The sequence below is a fragment of the Eschrichtius robustus genome, chromosome 21 (assembly GCF_028021215.1).
Source record: "Eschrichtius robustus isolate mEscRob2 chromosome 21, mEscRob2.pri, whole genome shotgun sequence".
In the NCBI taxonomy this organism is placed as follows: Eukaryota; Metazoa; Chordata; class Mammalia; order Artiodactyla; family Eschrichtiidae; genus Eschrichtius; species Eschrichtius robustus.
Window position 1 is genome coordinate 35,347,707 of NC_090844.1, and position 16,732 is coordinate 35,364,438.

General features: G+C 51.7%; 1 protein-coding gene across 11 annotated transcripts in view; it reads right to left on the reverse strand.

Moving 5' to 3' along the window:
• Nucleotides 1–16,732, reverse strand: part of CSGALNACT1 (chondroitin sulfate N-acetylgalactosaminyltransferase 1) — a 327,171-nt gene that overhangs the window by 71,691 nt on the left and 238,748 nt on the right. For all 11 annotated transcript variants that reach the window (XM_068531929.1, XM_068531930.1, XM_068531928.1 and 8 more), the window contains one exon: nt 11,015–11,907. In XM_068531929.1, coding sequence (XP_068388030.1) covers nt 11,015–11,624 — 610 coding nt within the window. In that variant the 5' untranslated portion in view covers nt 11,625–11,907. The remainder of the gene's footprint in view (nt 1–11,014; nt 11,908–16,732) is intronic.

A 16,732-nucleotide genomic window follows, 5' to 3' on the forward strand; every position in this document is an offset into this window, starting at 1 on the left:
AAATGGTGTTTTCAGACCAACTGATAAACCAATGGAACCTCCAAGGATGGAAAAGTCTATTCCTTCCCTTCATCTATGTCCACAGCAAAGACAGGGGGCTGAGGGCAGAAGGAGAGCCGGGCAGGATGCAGGCCAGCGTTTCCAAGATGGAGCCACGCCCCTTGGTGTTTACTCTTCCCCCACCTCAGCTCCTATGGGTCCTACAGTGAGAATAAAGTCATCGGGGCAAAGGCTCAGCGGCCCTTCCAACCCATCTCCCTGCGGATGCCGACTTCGGTACAGCAGCTTCAGCGGAAACGGAGAGAGAAGAGAGACGTTTCACAGACCCTGGTGACTGTTTACAGCTCTAAGCAAAATATAAAAGGTAATCCCATCACTGCCACCCATATGCTCCCTTTCCCTGGGTGAGTCGGATGGGGTCTGACTTGTAGTGCAGGAAGCGCTGGCTGCTGCTGACAGAAACATTTACAATGCAAAGGAAATGGGGGGGGGTCCCCTATCTACAAGTGGGCTGCCTTCAAGAGTGCACGCGTAAATCGCTCCGAAAGCACAGGAACGCTAGGATCTGCGGTGGTGAAGTCCTCGGGCCAGCCACAGAGCCCTGATCCACCACGCGCCTGCGGAGACGCACCCAGCGCTGTGAACCAGCCCAAGCCCACGGCTATGAAGTCCAGTCACAGCTACGGCTCCACAAGTCAGCACGACAGACATCGGATGGGACAGGGGACCATCCCTCCCTCCCCCACAAGACTGGGGACAAGGGGCACTGGCTGCAGGGAAGGAAGGAAGGAGCCAGGTGACAGCCAGGGACAGAGCCCCAGAGGAAGCAGCAGGACAGGACACAGAGGGGACAGCACAGCCTCCCAGCGTTTCCAAGTCTTGGCTTTATTTCCTAAACAACGGTCTGTGTAGAGTGACAAAGGGGTGGGGCGGCAGGTGCCAGCTTCAGCCACCAAGGTGTCCCCAGGCCTGCGGGGACATGGGGGAGGGGGTGGAATGCAGGAAGAAGGCAGATGTTTGATGTGGGGACAGGACAGTACCTTTCCCCCTTTTCCCCTTAACTCCCCCCACCCAGCTAACACAGGACCCGATCAACACCAGCAGGAGGGTGACGGGGATCCCAGGCAGACCAAGGTGAACGGCAGAAAGGGATGGAAAATAGTAACCCCAAGTTCTGACAATGCAGAAGGCAGGGACGGCTCCACACGCCAGTTTGGGGAAGTGTGCTTGGAAATGATCGATTGTCACAGTACTTGTACTTTTTATGATCGTGTGACATTTGGTAGAAGAAATCCAAGTGGCCAACACTGAAGCATTAAAACTCAAAGAATAGACATATGGTACCAGATAGGCTTAAGCGACCCTGCCATTTCTCTGATTCATGGCCACAGAGGAGAGACCATGGCATTCAAGATTTCCGCTCAGAGGACCCAGGTGTGGGATGTCCCAACCTTCCCGCTCATGAGCGAAATCAATGCAATTCAGTGCTTTTAAACTGTTGGCTTGAGCATGATGGGTGAAACCATCAATAGATTGTGAGAAGAGATTATTGATTCATAGAGAAATGGAAGTAGACGAAGTAATCAATAGATTTTAAATTATTATTTTAAAAAGTGGTTTCACACTTCTGCTTCCACTCCAGGGTATAATGAGTTTAAAGACACATTGCTCACAATGAAAAAGAGCCAGACTCCCTTCAAATGCAGGACTTCTCTGAACTTCGGGGAGAGCTGAGGCCACAGAACAAATGGCTGGTCCCAAATCTGAGGAGAGACAGGAGCCTGCAGGGAGGGCAGAGCCGGGAGCGCTGGCCCAGAGGGGCGGAAGAAAGAAGGCCGCGCACAGGCTGGCGGCACAGGGACGCCCTGGGGCTCCAGAGAATGGAGAGGTCTGTACCCCCGCGCTCTTCCTCCAGAAGCCTCCTCGGGTACTCACAGAAAATCAGAGCCTTGGAAGTGTCCACGAGATGCAGGCCCGGGGGCAGGGGTCAGCAACCATATCGGGGGGCCCTTTCCTCCTGTCCCCCTCTCTGGAACCAAAACCTATTGTTGGGGAAAGCGCAACAAACATTCTCACCCTCAGGAACTGGTGAAAGCTCCCTGCAGCTGGGGAGGGAGGAATAAAAAGCCTTATTCCTGGGGTGGGACAGGAGACACCCCAAGAACCAAAGACCTGGTAGGACTGAGATTTAATTAACATTAAATAGTTAATGTTAAAAATGGTTAATGCTCCACTCCCCACTGCCCTGCACTAAGCTAACAAGCTTGAATAGCAAGTGACAGCAGAAATGCTGGGAGGGGACAGGAGAGGAGCGCAAGGAGACCTTCCCCGAGGGGTCACAGGGCTGGACGGACAGCCCTCAGGCAGAACCGCCTCCACCCTAACACAAGGTATCACGAGGAATTTGGAGCCTGGGATGCACTGAGGGTAACCATAGCAACCACAAACCCCGTCCACTCCTGCACCCGTGCATGCACACACGGCACAGGAAAGGGAAAAGTGTGCCATTTCCAGGCATAAACACTATTTATCTCAGTCTCTACTAGCTACACCAGATTCGACAAAAGTTATGAGGTTTGGAAAAGACAAGAAAAAAATCCAAGACACAAAGCAATCATCAGAACCGGACTCAGAGATGACACGGATGCTGGAGTCATCTGACAGGAAATTTAAAATAACTATGATGAATATGTTAAAGGTGGAAAAAGTGGACAAGACGTGCGATCAGATGGGCAACTTCAGCAGAGAGATGGCAATGATCAGAAATAAATGGAAATGCTAGAAATTAAAAGCGCAGTAATAGGCGTAAAGAACGCCTTGATGGGTAGTCTCTCTGCTGGGGAAGAATCAGTTAACTTGAGGTGGGTCAATGGAAGTTACCAAACACAAAGAGAAAAAAAAGTGAAAACAAAAAAGAAACAGAACATCCCCTGGCTGTGAGCCATTCACACAGGTGGAGTCCAGAATGAGACAGATGGCACGGGGCAAGGGAGGACTGGCTGGAATACGGGCTCAGAACTTCCCCAAATGAACGACAGACACCAAACCACGGAGCTAAGCAGTCCCGAGCACACCAGGCAGGAGAAACACAGAAGCGAAGCAAAGCTGAGGCACAACTGAGGAGACAGTGCCGTACCAGTGCTGCTTCCCAGGGCGGACGCCCGCACCCGTGCAGAATGCTGACAGCAGGGAAGCTGAGGAGAGGCAGGCGGGAACCCTGCGCTGTTCCTGCAACTCTTCTGTAATTCCAAAATGACTGCAAAATACAGCGTTTTTTTAAAGTGGTTTTGGTGTCAGGTACTCTGTTGAGAATGTACTAGTAACACCCAGGGCAGAAAAGGAAGATAGCTTTCTAAAGACGTCCTCTCCACTCATCCCCAACCTCTGGCATTTATGTCCTCGCGTTTAGAGTTTAAATCTGATTTGTGATGGGTCCCAGGAACCCAAGTACTCTTTACGGTATTGTTTCGATGGAAAATATCCTCCCATCAAACAGCTAATTTACAATGCAAATTGAAGAGCAGAGGTGAGAACCGTGTACCTTGGGTTTTCTGTAAACTTTCTTCCACAAGGTTCGAGCCGTCTCTCTTATACACGCGGACCGGGCAGGGTGTACTCAGAGACAGGAGCTGAATGGGCCGCGGGTCTGGTGCCCCAGGCCCACGCTGCTCACCCGGCACGGGGAGCGGGAGGCTGGGCCCCCCAGGGCCAGCGGGGTCGGGGGGGACCTCGGGGTAGTCAGACTCTGGCCAGGCGAGGCTCCCGAATGGGAAACACCACCGTGAGGGCTGTGCAGCCACTGAACAGGGAAAGCACCGTGCACCCAACGCCGCTGCTGGACCTGGTGAGGAAGATGGGCTGAGTCTGATAAACCAAGCGTGACAGAGGGAAAAGGGTCTGCGAGCTCATCCCACGGCCTCGGGAAGACGACAGGGAACTTCTGGCTGGAAGAACCTGAAGACTGCAGAGGGGAAGGTCTTACAGAGGGCACGGCCTCGGGTGGAGAGGACGGCGCACGGGAGGAGGAGGGTCAGGGCGGGCAGGAGAGCTGGGCACTGGGCGAGGGGGAACGGGCAGGAGGAGCAGTGGAAGCAGAGCCGGCAGGCGAGCTGGGATCAGAAGGCGGGCGGGGCCCCCAGGACTGCCCGCACCGTGGGCTTCCATCATATCCAGAGCTCACATATAGTGCGTATGTTGGAGAAGAAAACAGGACCGTAAGCCCTGTCTCTTCCCTTAGCACCAGACACGCCCGCCACCCGGCTCCCTGACAGCCCCCGACGGGCTCTTCTGCACTCCATCTTCCCTCCTGACTCGTCAGCTCCCGCCCCTCCTCCACACTGCTGTAGGAATCTCAGAAGAAACGCACCCCGATCAGTTTAAGTAAAGCGTTTCATGCTGAAGGCGCCCAGCCCCGCACGACCCCCTCCCCTTAAGTGAATGATGCGGCCCCTCCCGTGCCTCTGTCTGCCCGTCTCCCCCAGGAGCTCATGATTTTCCTTCTCTTCTTTTAAAAACTTCTTCCCAAGAACATTTACACAGCTCACCCGGGTAGGACCTCTCCCAACGGTCTGCACCCCTTGGACGTGCTTTTAGGTTTCCCTCATACCATCCGGGACCAGAGAGGCGTGTGGACAGGTCAGAGACCCTCAGAGGTCCGAGGTGGCATGGCCAGGAGCTACGATCTAAAGGTCTGGAATCTGGGCCCATCACTTGCCAGCTGAGTGGCCTGGAGGCTGTTACTTAACCTCCGAGTTCCAGACTCACCCTGACAAAACGGAGATAAAATGAATCCGGGGTGCTGGTGGAAGAGGGGACGAGATGAACCAGTGCTGGTGAGACATCAGGACAGGGCCTGGTGCACAGACGCAAGACCAGCTACAATAAACCATGGGGTCCCCATCTCCGACCACAGGACCTCCAAGATGCCACGGCTGCTTGAGCACCTGAGAACCACAGCAAGTGGGAGGAGGCGGGGGTGGGCTGAGCGGGACTCAGGAGCTGAGCTCACTACCCACCGCCCCCCAAACGAGGGCCCGTCTGACTACAGATCCAGGCGATCCTGTGAGCTAAACCCCTCGGCCCAGGCCTCAGGGTCCTCGTGTCCAACATTCCCAGTGACTCTCGGGTCCCACCTGCTGGCTGGGCTGGTCTCTCCCTAACCCCAGCCCGGTCCTATTCCCCGGTCAGTCGGCTCTCCGGCCCCCGCCCTCTGCTGCCATCTGTTCTCCTCTCGCTCGCCCCTCCCCATAAACCCGTCTCCCCTTCAAGGCTGGCTCAGGTCCCACCTGCTCTGAGGTCTCTCCCGAGCCCCAGGGGCCTTCAGGCACCGATTCTGACACCCTCGGACCAACGGCCACTTCCCGCCACTGAACCTCAGTCACTGAGAGCTTTGTCTCCCCATGTGGGGAACCGGGTCCTTCAGGCCAGAGACCTGGCTTCATCCCCCTTCCCCCACCCCTCAGGCCACTGGGGACGTTCTGCCCACAGAGCAGGTGTCCCACCCACGCACATCGATTAAGCCTGGGCACCGGGCCTCATCCACGACCCCGCAGAGGACAAACTCAGGGTCTGGCTAAAAAACTATGGCTCCTTTCCACAAACACCAGCTCTTCCCCAACGTGGCTGACAGACTGGGCCCGCTGGGCCGCACCCCTTGCCCGCCGTCTCCCCCCGCACCTCCCATGGAGCCCGAGGCCCCAGTCCAGGCCTCCGCCCATCGCACCTCCGCTCAGCACTCCCGCTAACGCAGCCACGTTCCTCCGTCCTGGACGTTCCCACAGCATCCCAAGCTCCCTCTTACAGCACATCCCCAGCAGGAAACGCGAGGCAGGAGGAACAGTGACACTTCAATTTAAGAAAAATCCCCTGGGAACTAAAGTGCTTCGAATGAGTCCAATAAAAATACTAACAACAAAGTTATCGTAAAACAAAGTTAAGACTTGCCGGTTTCTGCAGTCTTGCCAGAAAGTACTCCACATGCACAGGATGGGTGTCAAACCAAGGTCGCGCCTGTCCCGGTCCGCCGCGGGTCCACAGAGCTGGCCTCAGCGATGGTGTTGGGCTGCACAGTGCCCTAGTTCCGTCTCCCCTCCTCACCCTCCCTCCTGGCCTCTCTATTCGGCGGTAGGACTGGCTGCCCAGTTTGCAGGGACCAGAGCAAAATGAAAAGGTAGGGTCCCTTGTTCACAACTTACTAAGAATTTCAAAATATTCTGAGACAGCAAAGCACCTACCCTGGCAGGAGGCTCATCCACTCCCCAGAAGGGGGGCTAGGGTCCCGCCCCCGCAGAAGTGCAAGGCCGCTACCCTCCTTCTCGCCGTCCCCCCAGGAAGAATCCCTCTATAGCGTAGCCTCAAAACATTTATTGGCATTTAAGCCTCTTATCTCGGATTTCAGAATAAAAAGCATTTCTCCCTCTTTAGGAACGTAAAGCATCAGCAAACACATGAGGAGACCTCAGGGAGGAAGCAGACAGAGGGAACGGGGTGAGGTGACAGAGGAAACCAACACCACGCAGGCCTGGCGGGAACTCGACAGTAAACACGCATGGTCCTTCCGTGCACGTGACGTGAGGGCGGGTGGTAAGGGCTGTCCTGGGTTCTACGGCCTTCGCCTCCCTGGAGATGCTGAGAACTGGGGCCCCGCTCAGGACCTGAAGCCCTATGTCCTGCCCACAGCAACCTCCCCACCTCCCCGCAACACCTGCTCTTCCCGCCACACCCCGTCCACTGCGCAGAATCCTTGCTCTCCCTTATTTCTGCACCAAGATCCCCAGGCGCCCCCAAATGCCCGGCAATGCACCTGAACGCCTGCCTTACCTTTCCTCCCCAAGTCACAAAGGAGCATCTCCCTGCAATGCACGCCAAGCATCACGGCCCCGAGCACCCGGGTCTCCAAGCGCCTGGCCCTGGGACTGGACTCAGCTTGTCTAGAAAAGCTTAGCAACATGGTCACATGGCATCCTTGGAGGTTATGCAAAGGCACCAACAATGGACCTAAAAATCTCCGGGCCCTCACTCGGTGCCTCGGCTGCCCAGGCAGCACGCGGTCTTGGCTGTGGAGCACAGGAGATGGGAGCTTACTGGGCAGGCGCTGGTCACTAAGGTTTTAGAGCTATTCCCGTATCTCCTTGTTTTAAAACGCGTCCCAGGGTGCCATCAAAACATTCACTTTCTTGTGGCTCGTGGCTTGACTCCATCTCATCCTAAAATCAAGTCTTTTGGCGTCTGAGCCACTCTTGCCACCACTAACCCTGCGAAAGCTGGAGGAGGGGAGGTGCCCTGGCCGGTACGGAACCACCCCATGGAGACAGCAGACACAGCACCTCACACAGGACTCACGGTGTTGGGTGTTTGGGTTGTAAAAGGGGAATAATTCGGGAGGCTAAATTGTTTTATGGAATGATGTCGAATGGAGGCCCCGGAGCTCTATTTAAATATGCCATCAAAGCCAAAAACTGTGCCACTCAGACTTAAACAGGAGTCTGTGTATCCCACACAGGAGTCATGAACCACAAACACAAAGAGAGGTTTTCTGTTCACTTGAAGAGATAAACAGTTAGGTTTCCGAAAGCACAGGATCTGATCATGCTTTTCTACTTTATCTTCTTTTCCCAGACGGTTGTACAAAAAATTCATGTTATTATATGAGAATCCAATGCAAGAATCAGTGCCAGTGAAACATCTGGTGAAGGGAAACTGGGGCAAATGTTGTTCCCTCTATGTTTCAGAGATAGATAATAATTCAATCAACATGGATAATAAATTAGATGGTCATCAATAGGCATTCGCCCTCCGCAGGCTTCACAGAACTATAGGAAGTGGCCATGGTCAGAGCAGGCCTTACAGATCACCTGTCTGAATCCCTCCTTCCACAGAGCAGAATCCCAAGGGGTGGGGCATGTCCTGTCACCCAGCAAAGGGGGGGCAGGGTACCCCTCAGGGACGGTTCCTCGGCAAAGCCAAGAAGAAGAAAGCCAAAGTGGTGCTTTGTATTTTGCAGAAGGCTGGGCCAGGTGGGCCTTGGGGGACATGAAAGTCAACCTCTTCTTGAAGGATGAGGAGACCCAGCCGCCAGGAGGTGAGGGGTCTGGGTCAGAGTCACACAGACCCTGCTGTGTCACCACGCCTCCTGCCCCACGGTTGGCTTTAAGTCTACTCAACTGTTATCATCCAGAAGCATTCCACAGGGTTTTATTATTATTCGTTTAAACACAAAGAACCCCCATCCTTATCACACTAGTTCAGGGTTCAGTGAATCCGTGGCCCTCGTGTAGAGCTGTCTGAGGGTATGGAACCCAGGTTTGCCCGTGGACTTCCACTCAACTGCCCCAACGTTTAGACTACTGACACCCAAACACAAAATAGTCTCTCCAAGGTTATGTTTAAAAACCCAAATACGTTATGTTAAAGATACACTTCATCCTTACAGGGTCCCATTGCTTGTTCTCACGCATTGTAGAACACAGATTTCAAATCAGACCCTTTCCGTTCCCTTCGTTCTCCTTAACTAGGTGTAGGTCAAAGAATCGTGAGCCAGGATTGCAAAGGTCTTCAAATGTAATTCAGTCCAACCACCTCTCTGATGCTAGAATCATGAATTATCACCTCCTGGCCATCCAGCTGATGACAGAATCCTCCCAGTGATGGGAATCCCACTTTGTTCCGAAACGTCACTGTTTGACAGTTACTCCTTATGCTGAATTTAACTCTGCCTTCCTGCAGCTCCCTGACTAGTGAAGTCTTTCATGATGCCCCAGTTCCTGGGAATATAAAAGATGCCCTCCACCATCTTTTGTGATAAGAATGGAAAAGTGAGATCAACTGTGTATGACAGTCAAATATGTAGAAACATATTTAAAGTGTTTGTGTCTATTTACTCATCACATGAAAATAGCTGACGAGACTTTCCCCAAATTTGGAAGGTGTGTGTGGACTGATCTGCCTTCACACACAGGCTGTGTTAAGCCCCACGGGGCAGCATGACAAGAGGGTTTCTGACAGAAAGTCAGACGTACCACAGAGCACCTCAGCTCAGGGACAAGAGGCCCGAGTCACTGAGAACCACGGGCCTTGCACTTTAGATCCTGTACACAGAAAAGCAGATGGGGATTTCAAACATGAATGCAGATTAAAAATCACTGATTTGTAATCAAGTTCTTTTGAAAGTGCCTTGTGCGAGGGCAGCTCTGGCAGCGTACTCCACAACCAGGGTTTCCTTTTTAAGGCTGTTTAATGATTTTCCCTGGGGGTCAGCTAGGCAAGTAATAGTTGTGGAAACGTTTGATAAACTCTAAAGTGCTATAAAATGGGATGCTACACCCTCATGACACTTTAAACGCTTACTGAGTGCTTACCTTGTGTTTATACTTGCTAGCTCCCCAGTGCACTAGGCACTTTTAATACTTCATATAAATGCATAAAATCCTGACACCAGTGGGCGAAAAACTGTCACTTGCCATCCGCCTCTACAAGGATGAAGTCACTAGCCACGGCAGCCGCTGACCTTCAACTCACCCTGAAAGGAGTTCAGGGTGGAGATCAGGAACGAGGCCCTCTGTGCCCTGGGAAAAACTGGCAGAACAGGCCTTCAGATAGAGATTTTCAGGAGATTTTATGAGCCAAATTTCTTGCATCTTCTCACATCTAGAAAAGCACTAAAATCATGAATGGTGACATCTGCTCCTAGTGACCACCTTCTGCCAGAACGTGTGCTTCACTGCATGGACCCCCTTCACCAAAGCCACACAGATGCTGACCTCCACGCCACCTCTTCGGAGCAGTTCCTCAGAGCTGTCTGAGATGCTGTCCCGGGCTATCGTCCTCATTTTGTCCCCAAATAAAATTTAACTCACTACTCTCACATTGTGCTTTTTTTTTTTTTTTTTTCAGTCGACAGACCAAAAGCTTGATCTTGCGAAAGATTTCTTTACCTAGCTCTAGGTATATGAAAAATGATAATATACCAAAATTGCATTAATTTACAGTTCACATGTAAAGGGGAAAAAACCATAAGACAGGAAAGCGTCCAGAGAGAACAGGCATCAGAGGCAGAGGGAGGGTTTCTGGTATGACTAAAGAGGGTCTGTCTTGCCTACAGGTTGATGAGATGGTCGTTACAGAACCCAAGTAGGGAGCGGGGTAAGGTGGGCAAGCCATGTGTCTGGGAAGTATCTCCTTTCCGGAAACAGGAGGAAGAACCGGATGCCCTCGAAGGCAGTTCCTCTTCCAAATTATTAGTTGATTTTTGAATCAGTAACAAAAATTTGGTAAGAAGAGTCTTCCAAGAAACTCCAAGATGAGGCTGCTTTCTTCTAAAATTGACACAAACACAATTAACACTAGGTTGTTCTGTGCCCATGAAAAAAGGTGAGGCATTCACCCTCCTAGTTTCCAGGTGCTCTGACCACCTCTACAATATGACTTAGTGGTTAAGGACGTGGACTCTGGAATCAGAGTTCTGGGTTCAAATCCCAGCTCCATCGCTTGCTAACAGAGCCCCCTTAGGTGATGTACTTACTTAATCTGAGCCTCCATTCCCTCACCCTGCAGAAGGGGTCACTGCAAGCGTACAGCTCCCAGAACAGAGCTGGGCGGACATAAGTGCTACATGTACATGTTCGCTACTACTGTCCTGTCTGGGGCCTGATGACAGGGCCCCGTCTCTAGAAGTGCCTGGGAGAAGGCATAAAACGAAAACTGCCTATCATACTCTATTTGGGTTTCAGTATTTCATGTTTATATTTTGTTTTCTTTCTTTTTTATTGAGAGCAAGAAGTTCCACCTTCTTCTGCCAAGAAACAACGAACCTGCCCACTCAGTGACTGTGGTTTCCACAAAGAAGTGAGTGGAAGCAGATATTTCTGAAAAATACAAAAAGCCAAGCCTTGCCTTCAGTCGCTCATACAGAGCTGCCTACGCGCCATCCCCAAAGCCACCGCCAGCCGGGCTCTGCCTGGGCCCAGACCCGGGTGCCCCTCCGACCACTTTCCACCCCCTTCGCAAGCAGGCCAACCTTCGATGAAGTCCGAGGCCGCGTAAGGACGCTGGTCGGGGCCGCTCTCGGCCGGGCTGTTCAGGGCGTCCACGGCCAGCTGGATGACCTCCACCAGCTCATCCCGCTTGTCCTTGCGCACGGGCTTCTCCTCGGGGTGGCGGGTCAGGCCCGTCTCCAGCTGGTACACTTTGTGCAGGGTGAAGCTGTCAAAGGGCACAGCGGCATACTCGGTGGCCTGCTTGACGCCGCTGTGCACCTCTGCCCTGTCCACCTGGGAGCGCAGGAAGGCCAGCAGGTCGGCCTGGGCCCTCCCGGGGGGGCCCGCGGGGCCACCCGCCAGATGCTGCGCGGTCCTGAGCTGCTCGCTCCTCTCCTGCAGCTCCTCCTGGAGCCGCGCAATCTGCCTCTTGAGGCTGCTGATGTCGTCGCGGTGATACTCCTCCCGCTGCTGCATCGCTGCCTGGTACCCGTCCTTCCCCGTGGGGCCGCTGGCCCTGGGCAGCCCCAGCTGCTCGTCGTCGCCCCTTGGCGTGCAGGCCAGCATGTAGAGGACAGAGACGACGCAGCAGAGGAGCACAAGCAAGACCACCACCCGGGAGACCCACGCGAGCAGCCCCCGGCGCACCATCCTCGCTCAGGGATCAGCCACGCGTCCAGCAGCCGCGGCGTTCATCCCAGACCACCCGGCCCGCGAGGGGCGTCCCTGGACTAGACCACGGGGAGCACACGTCCGGGGGTCCCCGAGCTGCTCTCATCCATTTCGGTCTACACCGTGTCTTGTTCCCGGGAGTCCACCACCAAGGGCAGCAGTTTCCTGACTTCTAAAGGATGAACTTCCAGGCAGAGGCCGCGAGTCAGGGGAACCGTCCAAGTTGTCACGCTCATCCCCATCATAGCCTTCCAGAGGGAACCTGGGGAGACCAATGACAATAACACTTACTCAGGACAGCAACCCCCTTGTGTTCACCACGGCGATCGATAATCAATATTCAATGGAGTTTATGGAAAATGCTTACAACAGGTGGTTAAATATCGTTCAGTGTTTCTAAATCAGAATGCAAATATGCATCTGCAGAGTAGCGTACACAAAGAACAAAGGATGCAGAAAAAAGACTGGAAGAAAACATGGCAAAATGTGAATTCTCTCTGGGTGGAAGGATTAATGGTGATTCTTCTGCTTCTCTGTAATTTTCTCTATCTTGCAAATTGTCCACAATGGCACATATTATTTTCATGGGTAAAAGGGAAAAAGCAAAACTTGAGTGACAATGAAATTGCAGAGCAGGGCCTTCCCGGCACCGGTAGATGCAAACAGTGAGCATCCCGGGCTCCTGAGGGCACCCAAGCAGGGTAGGCCTGCAAGCTGGCTCAGGGTGGTCCTCATACTTTCTGATGAGGAGGTGAGGAAGCACCTGGAGGCCCAAATGTGCAAATGCTAAGTGCGGATGGTAGCATTCGGAATGCGTCCGAACAGTTCTTCCAGGACAGGGGATGGTGAGTTTACCACAGAAAGGGATGGAGCTGGGAGAAGTAGACCAGAAATACTGCTTTGTCAGGACTCAAACCCAGGACGCCTCTGCTCAACCTCTGGGAGCAATTCCGGGTCCTGGCGGCTCATCAGGAACACCCAGACCACAGGGCCTTTCATCCAACTCCACCCACCCCCCAAACAAATGAGGAGCCACCTGGCTCTCACCCGCTGTCCCCTTCCCCCGGGAAGCCCTTCCCTCCTCCACCCAGCACTCCTTCCTCACTGCCCTCCCTTCCTTCATCCCCTTTCCTCAGCTCCCCTGCCCATCTGCGCCGGAAAAAAAGAACGATAAATGGATCAAATAAGATTTCTTGTTGTAGGGAGATTTTAATAAAATTTTCCTAGATGCATCTTTTTATATCACTTCTCTTAAACAACCTCCCTAAGGGTACTGCGTCCTGGCCATTTTATAAAAATTCAACGTTAAAAAAATCCCCATGAAAACTAAATTACCTTTTTTTTTTTAAGGTTTTTTGTTTGTTTTGGGGGTTTTTTTGGCTGCGCCTTGCAGCTTGTGGGATCTTAGTTCCCCGACCAGGGATTGAGCCCAGGCCTCGGAAGTGAGAGCACAGAGTCCTAACCACTGGCCCACCAGGGAATTCCCTAAATTACTTTTTACAGTCTTCACCCGACCTAGAAATCCAGATTCTCACCTCATTTACTGGTGGGCTGTCCCCTTTACTGACTGGCAGGACTCCAGTCAATTAGCAACTTCAGGACCCCTGGGAGTAGGGAGAGATGATCCCTCTGGCATCCTCCCTACGCTGAAAATACCGTAAACAGGAAGGCTCACTGACGGTCTGAGCAGTCACCTGCCGTGTCCTATGGCCACACTCTCGAGTTCCTCTCTTATTTCCCTGGTGATGTGCCTCTTACATATATCATTATGCTATCAAAATAGTTTATTTCCCAATTTTCCTTTAAAATTCAACACATAACATTCTCTCCAATATTTCCCTTGGCCTGAGGATTCTCTCTCCTATAATTTAGCACAATACAAGGTTATTAGTGCTGAGTTTAAAGTGTACGTTTAGCCGTGGAAGCCTTTTCTGTCTGATGAAAATCTCAGGCTTTGTATAATTACTATAATTCTGTGATTGAAAACATCTCAGCTTTGGCATTCAGGCACCTTGCTGTTTTTAATGAAATCTCTCCGATGAACTCATTATATCCAAGTATTAAATTACCAGTGAAGACATGTTATCACGTTATGCGGCTACTTTAAAGACTTTCACTTTAAATGGACTGTCATTAAAGACAAAATAAGCAAATCAAATAACAAAAATGGAAGGTTCAACACCATTTGTTGTACTGTGGAAACAAAGTATGCAATCTTTCTAACGTATTTTTAACGGAATAATGGTTACTTTTGCATAATAAATTGAAATCACGTTGGTTAACCAAAGCAGTGTATTAAAACAATGGCTAAAGAAACTTAAAACTGTACAACAATTATTAGTTCTGTTCCATAAGTCTCTTGAGAGTCTAGTCTGGCTTTTGAAATTCACTAGTATAAATTTCAAAGTTATTTGGTATTCCATTCTTCCGGATGTAAAAGGAGAAAAAAACAGATCTAGGAAGAAATGACTTTTTAAAAGCAATAAAAGCCGTAAAAATTACTTCCAAAAGAGCAGTGATGGATTTCTCCTTTCAAATGTCAAGAGCAGATGTCAAAAACAAAATTCTGCATCTTTTAACACACACTGTTTTTTGGATGTTTCTAGCAATCTAACCTGTAATCATAATAGTGACACCTGGCCACACATTTGTCTGCTAGAGTCAGGAGGCTCATCCTTCGCACTCTTGCTTCTGTGGAGACATCGGGTTTTTCAACTGCAGCAAAGATGTGACCTTCCCAGCTCTACCACACACAGGAAAGAACGGCCTCAATGAGATGTAACCCTGACCCAACGTACAGCCAAACCGCAAAGGTACAACCTCTCCCGCTCTCTGCAGAGATGCTGGGAGAATTAAAGAGTTAACTTTTATAACGTGTTTACAGCTGCAGATGGAGAACACCATGTAATTACCAAGCACTATTACAAGTTACAGACGACAGTGAAAATACAGCTGTACCATCCCAGCAGCATTGTGTTACTATTTTAAAAACTTAGAAAAGGCACCCAGATTTCAGAGGAGCTCCGTCTTTGGGGTGGCGGGAGCGCGAGATAAAGCCCTGTCAGTAACCCACGTTAGGAAGTGTGGGTGAAGGGAGGTGTGTGCTCCTATTTTTTAACCACAGAAAATCCCTCGTGCTCGTCGGGTGTCTTGCCACCTACACTTTAAACGTCCATCCTTCTCAAGCGCTTTCCCCAGTGCTTTCCTGCCTCCTGCCAAATCCCCGAGGATGTTCTGTGATGCACCTTGTCCAAAACACTGAACTTATTGATTAGACTGAAGAGACATCCGAGCCCAGCGGTTTTGCTGCCATTCTTACAACCTGTCTGGGCAACAAAACGGCGGGCGGAGGCTCCTCCACGGTCCTCTGTGAAGGGAGAAGGCGCTGCAGAGCAACGCTCGCCAGATGCCCCAGCGTGAGCCAACCTAATGCAGCGCTACTCCCCAAACTCTCCGGCTGGACAAGGGATCTAAGGACAGACTGAATAGCCCTAAGAGCTCTGCCCTGGGGTATACAGGTAGGGGGCTGCATAAGGAATTTCTTTCTGAACATTTAAGGCAGAGAGTCTGAAAGAAGCAGGGGGCCCTAGGCCAAGGGGTCCAGCAATGGGTGGGTTTCTCAGACTCCAGGTGCAAAAGCTGTCCGGCAGCCCTGACATCCTGGCCAGTCCAGCAAGCATCCTGGGCAGCCCCGCATCTCCACATAACACAGCGACGGCCCAACCACAGGACGGAAGCACAGTCCATGCCATCCGGGACACTGTCATTATTCATCCTTGCGGTTACTGAGCACCTATTGTTATTATACACTGATAAGAAGTTACAGGAGATGAAAGGCGAACCAAGCACAAATTCCATCAGCAAGTTCATGAGCTTGTAGAGGCATTAAGCCCTTTGCAAATAACTATAACATGAGCCCCCAGCAGGCAAACGCCATTAAAACAAATGCAAAGCGTTAATGCCATGCTCCCACCTACCAAATGTATGGGTGTGTGTGTGTGTGTGTGTGTGCGGGGATTGAGAAGAAAAGTATAAATAAATAAACTTCCAAATGAGAAAAGCTTAAAATAAATGTTAGGAATCAACAACATACGTTAAAATAAGATAGACAAGTGGCCAAAGGTACTGTTTATCATTTCATCTTAAGAGTGGAAACTCTTCGAGAGTGAGACTAAGACAGGTCTAAGTTTGGTCCAGAGTCTGACACTCAACCAAAATGGGGACAGTGGAGATTAGAACTTCCACAGCTCGGACAGAGGCACCATTAGGACGGGTGTACTCATTTTACTCTGTAGACCCCAGGTCACGAGGGCTGTGTACTGTGACAGAATGTCCACGAGAGGCTCATAAATCACGAGGCCCGCAGGACACGCCCGGCTGTGAGATGCTGTCGGGGCAGCAGCAGGCGGAAAGGACGGTGGCTTTGTGGCGAGACCAGGTCGGGCGGCACTACACACCACAATGACAGGCCTTGTGAGTGATAAAGGAGACCATTCAGGGGGCGGCAATAAATTCCACGGGACAGCCCGACCCTGTGCACACACACAGCCAAAAGGGATGGTGGGGAATAAAACCAGCAGTGTGTCCTGGGCCGGGAAGTGGCGGGCCAGGGCCCCGAGGCCGCCGTGTGCATCGGTTCCTCCTGCGCACAGACAATCAGCTCTTTGACGGCAGGGGCGCAGCTAACCTTCAGCGGCAGGATTAGCTGTACTAACAGAACATCAATCGAGGTCCTGTCTCCTGGGTAAACACACCATCCTGAATGTGTGTGGAGAAGGCAACCTGCAAAGATTCTTATTCAGAGATGTTCTCGGAAATGTATATAAAAGTAACCCTGTACACTTCACCTGGCCTCAGAGCTGCATTTAAAATCCCCTCCGCCTCCGTTTAGCCCCCAGGACGGCCTCCGCGTCCCTGCCTTCCCACCATGGTGTCTACCTCCCCCCATCAGCCCAGGGCCACAAGGCCGGAGTGGGCGGATTCTGCAGAATCCAGCAGAACACGGACCAAAGCCACCGCAAGAGCCAAAGATCCCCCCAGCCCCGAGCCCCTGCTCGCTGCCTCCTGTTCACAGATTCCCCCTAACT